This window comes from Rhinolophus sinicus, linkage group LG04, assembly GCF_036562045.2.
Source record: "Rhinolophus sinicus isolate RSC01 linkage group LG04, ASM3656204v1, whole genome shotgun sequence".
Classification (NCBI taxonomy): Eukaryota; Metazoa; Chordata; class Mammalia; order Chiroptera; family Rhinolophidae; genus Rhinolophus; species Rhinolophus sinicus.
Genome location: NC_133754.1, coordinates 112449792 through 112463708, shown reverse-complemented (window position 1 = coordinate 112463708; position 13917 = coordinate 112449792). Strand labels below are relative to the sequence as shown.

General features: G+C 44.8%; 1 protein-coding gene across 3 annotated transcripts in view; it reads left to right on the top strand.

The window, feature by feature from the left end:
• Nucleotides 1-13917, top strand: part of LOC109434748 (constitutive coactivator of PPAR-gamma-like protein 1) — a 102524-nt gene that overhangs the window by 65287 nt on the left and 23320 nt on the right. For all 3 annotated transcript variants that reach the window (XM_074330234.1, XM_019711969.2, XM_019711967.2), the window contains exons 10-11: nucleotides 648-822; nucleotides 11264-11513. In XM_074330234.1, the coding sequence (XP_074186335.1) occupies nucleotides 648-822; nucleotides 11264-11513 (425 nt within the window). The remainder of the gene's footprint in view (nucleotides 1-647; nucleotides 823-11263; nucleotides 11514-13917) is intronic.

Genomic DNA, 13917 nt, shown 5'->3' with positions numbered 1-13917 from the left:
GGCCTCAGACCAAAAACAGAACGGGGCTCCCTTCGTTTTCTGTCCCTAGTGGCTGTCACAACCTCTCATTCAATGAGACAAGTCTTTCGAATTGCTACACTGGGGTGGAGGCCTGATACATGCCGAAAACTACACAAATAAATAACACTGAAGAGAGTTCTCTTAGCTAGGTCATTTTGTGGTAATTTTTTATGGATAAGCTTGGTAAAGAGAATTTGACCATTTTATATTCAGGATACTTGTTTCTTGGATTTCATATAGGTCATTGAAAATTATGAATTTCATTACATATGACTCAAAATTTGCAAGTTGTCAGCATTTGCTAATCTATTTGTTGTCTGGTGTTATTTGTCTAGATTGTTTCAAAGACTTTGGGATCATATATGTGGTTTTTTTGTTGCTGTTGTTCTTGGTTCAAGATTAAAAATAAAACAATGTAGATTTTATTTTGACTCTTTGAGCATATGTTTGACTACAACCTGCTATATAAACTCTCCCTAAACATCTTCATATAGGCAAGTTGTTAAGCAGTTGATTTGGAATAGAATTGTAATGTCATTTACTGGAGATACAGTATATTTCTTTGAGTTTATTGTAAATTCAACATGAAAAATGTGCAATATTATTCTGCTTTCTTCCATGCAAAGGGTGAAATCAAAATTGCTGTTTCTATTGAAGATGAAGCCAGCAAAGACCTGCCTCCTGCCGCCCTGCTCTATAGGCCAGTTCGTCAGTATGTTTACGGAGTCCTGTTTAGCTTGGCAGAAAGCAGAAAGAAAACTGAGAGACTTGCTTTTAGAAAGAACAGACTTCCACCAGAATGTATGTACTGTAAAATCCATTGTTTGTTTTCCTCGGTACCTTGTAATCTCTTGTGCATTTTCTAAAGCATTAGAAGGATTGTGACTGAGAGCACCCTGAGTCCCCCCCGTAAAGGAGGTAGGCTGCATCTGGGCTCTTAGGAAAGGACAGCCTCGGGCTTTTTTCCTCCCTAACATCCCAGTACTGATGGTTATTCAATAAAATGATAAAACTGCAGGTTTATGCTTTAAACTGGTCTGCACATGGTCCTGGTGATCACTGCGCTGCTGTGGTTAGCACGTCCCAGGCAGGGTGACGGCAGTGTGTGTGCTCCAGAAGTCGGTGTTCCTGGGAGGTCCCACCAGCTTTCCACTTGCCACTTCTGTGTGGCCGGTGTGTTGCTGCACATAGCCCCAGTGCCAAAGGGACACGTGTAATGGTTTCCTCAGAAACCCCAGCTGGCCGATGCTGGGGTTATAGGGGGAAGTGGAAATACAGAAAGTATTGTTTGAAATGTTGGGAAATGTTGAGGTCAAAGCAGTTTTCATCGTCTAGTGGGCCAGTGTATTTTGGGAAAACTGCGCCTTTCTGTTGTAGGTAATTTTATCTACTAGTGTAGGGAATATAAAAGTCACTACTGTGTTTCCCCGAAAATAAGACCTGGCCAGACCATCGGCTCTAATGGTCTTTTGGAGCAAAAATTAATATAAGACCCAGTCTTATTTTATTATAATATAAGACCGGGTCTTATATAATATCATATAATATAAGACGGGTCTTATATTAATTTTTGCTCCAAAGACGCATTAGAGCTGATGGTCCGGCTAGGTCTTATTTTCGGGGAAACACGGTATGTATTTAGTAAGGAATATAAAAAAGTTTCCCAAAACATATAGTCTGAAATAAGAATATTATGAACCATGGAAATTGTAGATTACCATTACTTACTTTAAGATTACTTACTTATTAACTAAGGATATATAGTGACAGATCACCTGTATGGGGGTGGGTCAGTGCAGGCCTGGGAGATGGGTGAAGCTGACTAGCTCAGGGATGTGTCTGGGAGAGGACTTAACCTTTGTAACTAAACCAGAGAGATTCTAGGGATGCTAAACACTCCGATCCATAGATTTGTCTTATATTTCAGATTATCATAACAAAACTTTGATTTTGTAAGCCTTTAAAATAAAGCATCTGTCTGTCACTCCCCTTGCTTGAGGACAGCTGTAGTGAGAGTGCGCTGAGATGTTTGTGTGACTGTAGCTGGAAAAGGTGGTGCCGGACCTGCAGGCCTCCTCTGGCTGATACTCTGCTGCCTAGATCAGGCCCAGAGATGCCACGTGAACACTGAGTGTTGTCATTGGGCACTCTTTTCAGAGGCCCAGTATGTTCCTGATGTACGTATTCTCACTGCTTCCTCACACCGTGTGATTCATTTGCTCAGAAAAGAAGGACCTTTCTTAATTTTGCACAGGGTCGATCAGTTTTCCGTGCTGGCCCACCCGGGCTGCCCTGGCCTTGCAGCTATGACCCTTTGGTTCTCTGCTGGGCCTAGAATGTTGTATGCTGCAGGGTCCCCCATGTGGCCCCACTTCCTGCCATGTCCTCAGTGCATTGACACCATTTTGGGCTTTCATGGTGAAAGCTAGTCTTTTTTTTTTTTTCTTTTTGGCTTGTGTGTTCCACAAAACGTAGTTTTTATACAATAGACTCCTTAGGAGTTTTCAGTGATCATCACAGCCTGATGACACCCTTAGGTCCCAGGATGGGACAGCACCCCTTTACAGTGTTCACAGCTTCATAGAACAGGCTGAATATGGCTGTTGTGCTCCATTCACACCCTCAGCAGTGGACAGTGTGCATCCTTTTAATCTTCCTTGTCTTTGCTCCTCCAGTTCAGGGAATTCTGTGTTGCAGGTGAGCTGGAGGCACTCTGAGGAATTAAGAGTCTTGGTCTCTTCTGTCCTGCTGCAGGTCTGCAGTTTTAAAACACTGTGGAATTCATAGTTGGCAATGTGCAGCACAGTCACTCCTCGTCAGTTATTGTACCTCGTGGTGCAGGTGGTGCTAGCCTGGGAGAGGCTGTCCTGTTAGCAGACAGTAGGGGAAGCAAGGACAGTGGAGGGTATTTAAGTGGACCAGCATCCTCTGAGTGTAAGCAAGAGAGAGGCGCATTGTGGTGAAGAGCTGTGTGTAGACCACGTGGCAGGGCCCAACACTGTCTCGCAGAAGTGCCAGGGCCGGCTTGCCTGTAGTAGGCCAGCTCTAACTGGGGCTAGAGGCTGTGGTGATGGGGTGATTAAAGAAGAAGGGAGAAGAGTGATACGGTTGGGATGACTCAGACGGGCTCTGTGAGGCTTCTGGATGGGGTGGGGGAGGCACAAGGGGATACAAAGAAAAGGAGGAGGAAGGCGCACCAGCATTCCTTGTCAGACATGGCTGAGGTGATGGGAGAAGGCCTGAGCTTCAGGGAGAACTCTGCAGGCATCCTTTCCCCGTGCTTCCACTCCCCTCCCCACTCCTCTGACTTCTTTTTCAGGGCCAGAGATGGAGTTATTTGTTATTGTGTTACTTTTGGCCCATGGGAAGTATTGAGTAGGGAGAGGAAGGTGAATTTATCAGAGAGAAGAGAGATCCAGAGGAGTGATGTTAGGGTTAAGGTGGGGGGCGCATAGGGTCTGTGTTCAGGCCACGTTTCTTGGTGACAGCAAGAACCGGAATGAAGATAATGTCATGGTTTGCTTTGGAAAAGGGAGCCACATGTTACTAAGGAAAAGGGCCTGGACTTAGGGGTGACACTGGAGTGGGGTGCTCGCCCACCATGGAGGAGGGCCAAGGCTATGAGTGGCCAAGTATAGTTAAACGTTTAATACTTCTTAAACGGTAAGTACGGTCTGTGTCTGTTAACTGCTGTTTGTCTCTCTCTTAGAGGAGTATCTAGCCGGCACAAAAACAGTAAATGAATAACTGATGTAGATAACTTGGCTTGCTGGAATAGAGACCCGGAGACTCAAAGTGTGGGTGTGGGGGAGTGTGCATAGTTACTGAGGTTCTTTGAAAGGTCAGTGCTGAACATGTTGCAGTCTTTTCTGCTCAGGTGACTTACGAACATGGGGTTTGACTTTTCTGTAGGCACAGGGGAGCCATTGTATAAGAGCGGTATTTCTGTTTAGGAAGATGGGGTGGTTACGGACTGTGGCTGAACCGAAGCAAAGACAAAACCTTGAAATGGGAAAGACGATGGTTCAGATGCCCACTGCCTAGAAAAGCTGAATTAGCCCCTGGAACTTAAATGTTATCTGGAGAAATGTATTATTAAAATGCTGTTACAAATAAAAATGTACCTCTGGATAGAAAGATGTGTAAATTTGACCTCTCAGTTTACAGATTGAGAGGCCCTAGTTAGCTCTCTAATTTTGGTGGGTGAGATTTACATAAGTGGCTTTAGAATCTTGGTCTTTTGGGGAAGCTGATAAAATTGAACTTGTTTCATGCATTGGTTACGTTTGTCATGGGAAAACCGCTGTGGAAAAGGTTTGTATGTAATAATCCACGTCTGCTGATAATCTCACTGACTGAAACACCAGGTCTCCGTAGGGTTGAATTTTGTCTCAGATTATTCTGTGATTGTTGAGCTTGAATGCTGTCAACTTGCTCAGACCAAACCTGTGTGAGAAATCAGCATGTGCACCGAGCGACTTTACATGCTTGTTGGCAGTGCACTAGGATTACTTCCTAGGACCCTTCATTAGATTCTGTCTGGCTCTGAGCACTGACTGATGATGCCATGGGTTTAGGTGTCCATGCCTGGAACATATAAGTAACTACACATTTTATATTCTTAGGAGAAAATGCTGTAGCTTCTTGACACACTGCATGAGATGGGAAAATGGCAGTTTCTGGTCATGCTAAAAAGAGGCTGACCGTAAACGGTTTGGTTTCTCAGGAATTCTTGGCTGACAAGATTTCAAAGATGAGTCTGTTGAAATCTTCTTTTACCTACGATTGTGCTTAGAGTACATGCAGATGAAATGAAATCAGTGGCACATTGCAGGAGACTCACAAACCACGTGAAAGTACCCCGTGAGGGCCTCGGGAGAGGCTTGTTCCTCAGATGTCTGCTGGCTTTGCCGTCCACTTAGTTGGTCTGGTAACCAGAACCACACTACATGGCTCCCAGTAAAGCCACCCCCTCAAGTGGGTGATGAATGTGAGGGTGTTGATCTAACACGGCTTCGGAATGCTACCGTGTTTCCCTGAAAATAAGACCTAGCCGGACAGTCAGCTCTAATGTGTCTTTTGGAGCAAAAATTATAATATAAGACCCGGTCTTATATTATAGTAAAATAAGACCGGGTCTTATATTAATTTCAGCTCCAAAAGACGCACTAGAGCTGACTGTCCGGCTAGGTCTTATTTTCGGGGAAACACGGTATGTGTGCAGATGCGTATTCCTGGTGTGGTCCCTGTGACAATCAGGAGTTTCCCAAGAGGGTTTTGTTGTCAGAGAGAACTATTGAAGTCTGAAGGCTTGTGTAAAAGTATTTCACTCTCACTAGATTTAAGACATGTATCCGTTTGGAAATCTAGTCTTTTGATTAAGGCATATGATAAATTGACCATTATCTGCAATGAATTTTTGTATGATTTACAAGTTCCAATTTTAAAGTCATTATTTGGTTAAAGTAGGATATCTACAATCAGGTCCTTAAGTTAATTACAGCCTATGAAAGTCATACTGAATGACATACTGGCAGTTTATTTTCTATTGTTCTCTGTCTCTCCCTAGGTTTTATGATTTTGCTTGTAAGAAATACTTGAAAATACTTGTTTATGATGGCAATATGCTACTGAAGTCACTGTTATAGAGTCTCACATCCCACCACTGGGGCCAGCAGAAAACTATTGACCCTGAACAAGCGGGTTCTCCCAGATGTGCTGGGTGGTGGCAGCAGCGGCTTCTGTTGGGGGACGTGGGACCAGGTTGCTGTCTATGTAGCTGCTAGAATAAAGGCTGGACTTGGAGACAGGCACCTGGGTCTCAGCCAGCCCTGGCCTGGAGGCCCTCGCGTGTGAAATCCAGATGTACTCCTGCCCTGGAGGCAGTTCTGGCCTTTGCTTCCCTGGGCACTGGGGTTCCCTGTGTGCTCCCCATGGGTAAATGGGAGAAGCCAGAAGAAGGCTGCGGTTCTAAAAAGACAGCAGGACAATGAGTTGCCTCAGCTATAAAAATTCAGGGAGTAAAACTCAGTGATTTGCACATCATCCACTTAATAAAATTGACCTCTTTGTTTTCTATAACAAGACTGTCCAATACCTCAAAATTTAGTAAGTAAAAGAAACAGGCTTATAGAAAGTAGATTTTTCCTGGTCCAGTTTCCTTTAGCAATTTTGTTTGTGCCAAATAATTGTGACTACTATGAAAAGCAAATTTATTCACTGTGTATTATCTTCTATTATAAAACAGAGTAACATGACCAGTATTAGTGTTCTGTTTTAATATAAATGAAAATTGGTTATCATAAACATTTTCCCTATGACTATATATTAATCTGAATTTCTTTATTCTACAGAGCTTTCCAGGAGTAGCATTAGCAACTGCCTCTTCCTCCCAGAACTTGGGGCAGTCAAGCTCAGAGCTGTAGGAAGGCAGCCTGGCTCCAAGGGCACTCTTGGATTAATGTTTACGTCATAGTCCTTGAACTTCTGAGTTCATAATATACTAGGAATGACATTGCTGAGGAAATTGAAGAGTAGAATAGCATTTCCTATGTGTCTAAAACACTCTTTTTCTGAGTACCTGTGGCCTACTGAATATGTATATTTTTGTGGACAGAGGGCTACCCCCAGCTTCAGATATGAAAGATGTAAGGGAAAAATTTACAGCCTTTTACCTCTGAGAGTCATGGAGAGTGTGCGTGCAGATGTGTTTGCATGAGGACATGGAGAGCCAGCTGGCCCCTGCCTACTCACAGGCTGCTCAGAAGTTAACTGGCAGTTTTCCCAGTAGGAGGAAAGAGCAGCCATCATTGCACCCATATTTCTGTGTCTGCCCTGATATGAAGGAACTGGAGTTTTGTTTTTATTTCTTTGTGGGTTTTTTTCCCCCCATAACCCCTGGGAAGCTCAGCAAGTAATAGAATAGCTCCTCCCCAAATACACACACACACCCATGTGTGCATGCACGCACAGACACAGCTATGTGTGCACACACAGACAACTCCTAGTTGGCCGCAGTCTTGGAGGTCATCCGTCTCCATCCCTTTCCTCACCTGTCACCACATTGCGTGCGTGCCACAGCTCTCACTCCTCAGCCCCCAGCAGGCACTGGTGTTGCTCACAGCACCCTGGCACTGAGCTTAGAGACATATTTCCTGTGGCACTAAGCAGCCACTTCTAGTCAGCTGGAATTGGCTTGCAAAGTGAAGCATGTTCATTTTTCCTGGTCTGGGATAGACCCCAAAATCAGCATTATAATAGATTTCCAAAGTAGAAGATGATTCATGTCTGGTGGAAAACACTGGGTTTTTACTGACAGCTTAAGTATAATAGTGTTTTACGTCCTGAAATTGTGTTTGCAAGAGGTCCCTTCTGTAAAGAACATGCATTATAAATTTAACCTCTGGTAGCAAGATCAGTGCCCTGGAGTTGTTCCCAATGCAAAAATTAATTTTGGTGTAAGGTAAGGAAGATGACCTAACATTTAACGTTGTCTTCTAGACACAGCCTACTTGCCTACGTCTTGCAATTGTCAGTTTTCCTGGCGGTAGAAAAGATGAGATGAACGTTTGTTGATGGTGACAGAAGATTTATTCATGGCCAGCAGCTGGATAAGCTGACTGTTCTTCTGCTTTAACAAGGCAGCATGGACCTTTAAAGTGGTGTCATCACAGAGATGGTTTCACACCACAGTGCTCTTGGCTGAGGCCCAGATGTACGTTCAGGGTGTTCCAGAAATCCAGTTACCCCGTTCCATCCAGATAATCCCTGCATAACTATTGGTTTTTGCAGAAATGATAAGAGCCCAAATGACTTGCTGTTAGCTGGCTGCTTTGCATCTGCTTGTCCCTGTGAGCTGCATCACAGAGATGCTCCTCCCTCCTGGGCAGCAGTGACTCAGGAAGAGGCCAGGAGCCAGAGGGAGAGGAGGTGCTGTGTGAACATGAGCACCCCATGTTGGGGAGCTTGTAAAGCAGAGGCTGCCACATGTCAACCCCAAGACGGGATTTCCCTTGGAATTCATTAATCTGTAAAACACTGATCTTTAATTAGTTAACCTAATGTCATGAGCCGTTGTGACCACATAACGTGTGTAACGTGCCGTTGTGTTTCCTCATCCGGGTTGTGTTGCAGAGTGAGTCGTTGGCCCTTTTCTTAGTGCCTGGTTCCGGGACTGAGGGTGGGGGTGGTGCTGAGGGGCTTAGGCTTCAGAATTTAAGGAGACACCCTCCCTCTCACACGGGCACATGGGGTTGGTGCCTGCGCCTTGGGCACCTCACATGCCTCACTCGTGTCCCAACACTGCCCGGTACATAGTAGGTACTCCATAAATATTCATTAGGTGATTGGCCAAAGGTCCCACAGCTATGAAGTGGTATACACAGAAGATCTATAAACGTTTAGTTGTTTAAAAACAGATATATACATGTTAAAAGTAAAGCAAGCCAGGGGCAGCTTTGCTTGTGGAACCAAGCTTTGTGTTACTGCACATTTATTTTCTCTGATGAAGACATGTATTTCCTAAATTAGATTTGAGCCGTTCTTAACACAAATAGTGCAGCTAGGCAACGGAAATGCTTCAGAGGATGAGAGGAAGCAAACACATCTGATACCGTCCTCAGAGCTGTAGTCTCTCCTGCCCATCCTGTGCCCGCCAGGACAGGGCAGTCCGTTCACAAGCAGCAGTGGGCAGGCGGTCCTGGGTGCCAGTGTGTAGAGAGGCTCATCTGTAGCCACCGCAGGTTGTGTCGGATCTGAGCACAGCATCAGGCCAGGTACACTTGGGTCCCTCAGAACCCCAGCTAATGTGGACAGCTGTCTAGGGCAGCTTCAAGGAACCCTCAAGTGGGACAGCTGCTTGCGAGGGGACCGGCACCTCCGACCTCCACTTACCTTTGATGTAGGACCTTGGAACATAAAGTATGTACAGGTCTAAGCATTCAGAACTCGAGAATGAAAATAGTCCACCAAAAATTTATTTGTAGAATGAAAATGAAACAAAATAAAATAATTGCTAAAACTTAGTGAGGAGGTGAGGACAAAGCTGACGAAAGGAAAGAAGTAAATGGATGAAGATGAAAATAGATTTAATAAGAATGCCTCTCAGGAGAAAACTCAAAGGAGACTCCTGACACCCATATAATCTCTTTTCTAACATGTAGGAAACTCATGCTTTGTGTGCACATACATGTGTGCATGCGTGCGTGGTGGATATGCGTGTGTGCGTGTGTGTGTTTTGGGGGGGGTGAGAGAACTAGCCCTCACTAGGACTAGATTAACTAGTTCTACAACCAAAGATAAAATCTAATCAGTGCTGTTAAATAAATCTTGACCACCAAAATGAAGATGTTACATAGAAAAAATAGATTTATGCATTTTTGCTTTTTTTGGCATGAAAATGAACTTTGGAGTCACCTAATAGAAACGCAGTGACTGGTGAATGGCTCCTTTTTTTAACCTCCCTTTCCTTTTTTCCTGGGGCTGACAACATGCCAGCCTCTGAGACTGGAGTTAGGGCAAATGGTTTGGGGGCTCTTTGTGGGGCCCTGATGCCCCCAGCAGGTAGTGATGGATGCACTCTGCGTGTGGGAGCCCCCTGGAATGGGGGGGAAGGGAGTTAGATTGTGAGTCTGACGACAGGGTCTGCTAGATGATGGGGGCTTAATGGGTTTGTGACTGGCACCTAAACGAACTGATGAACACAGAGATGCATGTATTTATGTAGACATGTATATCTCTACTTTGATGATGGACTTGAAGCATTTTAAATGTTGTAAGTTTTTTAACATTTAAACACGAAAATATTCAAATGTAAATGAAAGGGATTTTCCCAGTTACAAAAAAGTAACTCTTGTAAGAGGAAGAGTTTGTGAGAACTTGGACTTGCACCCCAGCTCAGGCAGCTTCTGGGCGGTGGGGCCCGCAGGAGGGTGGCCTCAGCCTTCTCTGTAGCCCGCTCCTTACCTGTCGCCCTGGAGTCAGATGTGCCCAGCTTGCTTTTCTGTTACTCACACACTGTGCATCCCACTAGGACCCTGGCGTTCTTCCTGACTTGAAGAGAGGATAGCTGGCCTGACTGTTTAGACTTGGGATGGAGCTAGAGATGAGCCAGTTAATCTTAACTTTATCAGGATTTGGGTTCTTCGGTCTCTCCGCTGCCTTAGACATTACGTTAGGGAAAATGAGCCCAGGTGTGATACTGTTACGGGGGAAGAATTGAGCGCGGGAAGATCACTTTTGATAGACTCACAGCTTCCATGCTGGCCGCTGGCAGCTCACTGGGCCCTGCTTCAGGTCTATATTTATTGTTATCTGCGAAGTGTACACCCAGATTTTACCACCAGATTATTAAGTCAGTGCAGTTGGTATGAAATTATAACGTGTGTCTCTGCTGTATGCCTTGTCTTCCTTGTATTCTCATCATAGTTTTCCATTAATTTATTTGGAAATTATGTGGGAAAATGTGAATATTTGTGATTTTAAAGAATTAATGACACTAATAGTGGTAAAACAGCTGTGGATAAAAGGGCACTGTTTTGTGTTATATCAACTTTGGACTTCTTGGTTTTTTTGAGGTGAAATGGGGAATTTTACACTTTGTCTTCAGTCTTGCTGAATAGAGTTGCTGTGTGCTGACGTCACCTGGCATTTCTTAACACGAATATTGCTTCTGCTTGCCGCCTTACTGGGCTTTCAGGTCTCACTGTGTAGTAGTTTGCTCTTCTAATCCGAAAAACAGAATTTAACATTTTGTTGTATGTGTTAATGTAAGAGTTCCTAACGTAAAGTGGCTACCAAATGCAAATTCTTTCTCAAGTCTAATTAACTAGGAAGAGTATATAGAAAGCCATTAGCTATCTAAATTGGATTTTCCATGGATTTCCATGATAATTACATACTTCTGTGAATTGTACCAGTTGTTATTACTAAAATTATTAGTGGATTTTAATAGTAAAACAAATTTTGTCTGACATTCTTGATTTATACATATTAGTTATATGGGGAAATCAAGTCATAATTTGGTTGAGAAGAAATTTATTGGTGGCCTAACTGAAAACTTAAATGAGCGATTAAAGTGCATAGAGTGGAGAACAGGTATCTTAGACATGAGTGGCTTTGCTGACTACAGGAGGCATTGTCACATGAGAGATACATCCTCAGGCTGTAATTACTAGAGAAGGTTTTGTTAGGCTTGAAGGAGCTGAGACAGGGCATAAACGATTCTCTGATTTCCTTCCCGTAGTTTCACCAGTGATCATTAAGGAGTGGGCAGCTTACAAAGGGAAATCTCCGCAAACCCCGGAACTGGTGGAAGCTCTTGCCTTCAGGGAGTGGACCTGCCCCAACCTGAAGAGGCTCTGGCTGGGGAAGGCAGTGGAGGACAAGAACCGCAGGATGAGGGCCTTCCTGGCCTGCATGAGGTCAGACACCCCAGCCATGCTCAACCCAGCCAGCGTGCCCACTCATCTCACGGTGCTGTGCTGTGTGCTGCGGTAGGTACGGTTGCCCTGCAGGTGCTCATATGAACACCTCTCAGATGCGTCTGCATGAAGTACTGGGGCAGGGGTGTGGGGTGGGGTGGGGGTAGGATATCGGCCATGTAAGTGCAATGTGGATTTTGCATTGATGCTATATAGTATGTTTATAGAGTTGGTATATTTGGTTAACATGTATTTTATATAAATATAATGACTTTAAACAGTTTATTTTTTAAATATTAAAGATTTTGAAGGCTATCGGAGCTATATATTATTTTGGATTGTTCTACATAGGGAAAAACGTATCTCTTCCCTCTTTGTTCGTTTAACCTTATGTAGATCAGTATGAACTTGTGGTGGTATCTGTTTTATTCCTAGCGTTTATAGCCTGATGTGTCTTTGTTTATTTGGTTGCTCACATTTTTCCAGCATGGGCAGTGAGAGCGCGTTCAGTGAGCTTCTATGTCTTTTGTCCCCCCAGCATGTCCTTGCTTTTTTGGTACCACAAGATGCCCAAGCTCGTCTGTATCGTCCTTGCGCTGGAACCTGTCTCTCAGGGGCCAGCTCCTGCTCCTGTCCTTGGAAAGGGGAATTGGAAACCCAGATCTGGGCCCTGTGCTTCTAGGCCCTCATTGGACCGGCCATAAGTGCCTGTGTAGACAGGCACTGTTGGCATTCTGGAGTTAATTGGAGTTGGCATGCATACCTAAGTCAGGTTTATTAGGTTTTTGTTTTGTTTTTTAACCAATTTCAAACTTAGGAAAAAATTGCCAGTACACTACAAAGAGCCTTTTTTTTCTATCTCCATTTCATAGTTCATTTCAGACCCTCTTTGCATTCAGAGGTGAAGTCCCTTTGGTCTCCAGAGGGCAGGCGCTGGTGGCGGCCATGCCATCCCTCTGCTCCTCGCGGTCCTGTCCAGATTGTGCGTCTCCACTCTGAGCGCTTGGTGAAGGGGCTGCTGTGGGGCTTCTCCAGTGAGGCAGCTCTGTCCCTTTATAACGAACACGTATTTCATGGGAGGCACTTTGAAGCTGTGTAAACTTACAGTGTTTTTCCATCAGTGTGGACTCGCAGCTCTGCTTTCTGTGCAGTGGCTTCTAGTCCACCGCTACCATCATTTTAATTTGGTGCTTTGTTGTCACCTGTTGGGCCAGTGGGGGCCTTGCCAGGCTGGCCTCCTGTCGTGTCTCCATCTCTCTGTGAGCACTTCCTGGCTTCTCTGCAGAGATTTCCTGGCCTCACCTTGATGCCCCTTTGTCCCCGCTGTGCTAGTTCCTGGTGCTGGGCACAGTTGGACACAGCCCTCCCGGTGTGTATGGGCACCCACACGCCCACAGGCTTCTGGTACCTACCCATCCCAGCTCTCTTCCCCATGTATGTGGCTTCTGACCCTGACAGACAGGCAGCCTGCGGCCCAGCTGCCCTCCAGGCCCTCAACTGCCCCAGCCCCGGGGATCCACACCCCTGACCCCTGACACCTGCTAGGTCTCACCTGCTTGACTGAGGATGAGGGACAGAGCCTTCGTCAGCTGTTTATTTCTTGAAGTTTCTTAAATTCGTTACAGACTTTAAGGCCAATAACTTACTGAGAAGGCTTTCCTTAATTAAATTGAGGTTGACTAAAATAGTGTGTCAATTTCTTGTCTTTATCTCCATTGAGAATTAGCTAGTTAGAAAGATTAGTTATATTGTTTTGGTTTTTGAATCTTCTGGTTTCCTCTGATGGAAAATTCATTAATGGACCTGTTGTTTTTTTATCAGTAAAAACCTTATATTAGCCAAAAATTTAAGACTTGGAGTGCTATAAGATCAAATTAGCAATAAGAATTTGGTTGCTTTGTTTTGTATTTCTGTCTTCCAAGTTTAAAATGATGTGTGGCCTTTCATCTGATGGGGCAACTGACTGTCCACCATGTGCCTGACCCAAAGAGCCTGCTGGACCTGGGCTCATGGGGCTGCCCCCTTGGACAGAGGCCACCTTCCGTTAGTAGGACGAGCTGCTGCTGTTGGGACCACGGCGTTCACATGCTTTAATGCTGCTTGGGGTGGGGGTGCCTTCACGTCTTGTCTGCCCCTGCATTCGGCCTCATGGGGCCCTGGATGCTCGGGCTTCCTCTCCTCTTCTCATTACCTTGGTCCCTGTGTCCAGTCGTCCTCCATTACCCCAGAAACAACCCCGCCTCTTTTAGGCACTATTCAGATGGCTTTCATAAAGCTTCCCAGATTTCAGGACTGTCCTGGTCCCTTTTTCAAGACAGTCTTTATTGTTGTTGTTTTGTGGTGGTTTATTAAAAAGGACTCATTTTAGACCTTGAAAAGATTAATAAATGTAACTACTAATCTTGAGTCCGAGCGAACCTCCTCCTGTGCTCTCGTCTTGGTGGCATCGAGAAGCCACAGTGAGTGCAGTGCAGGC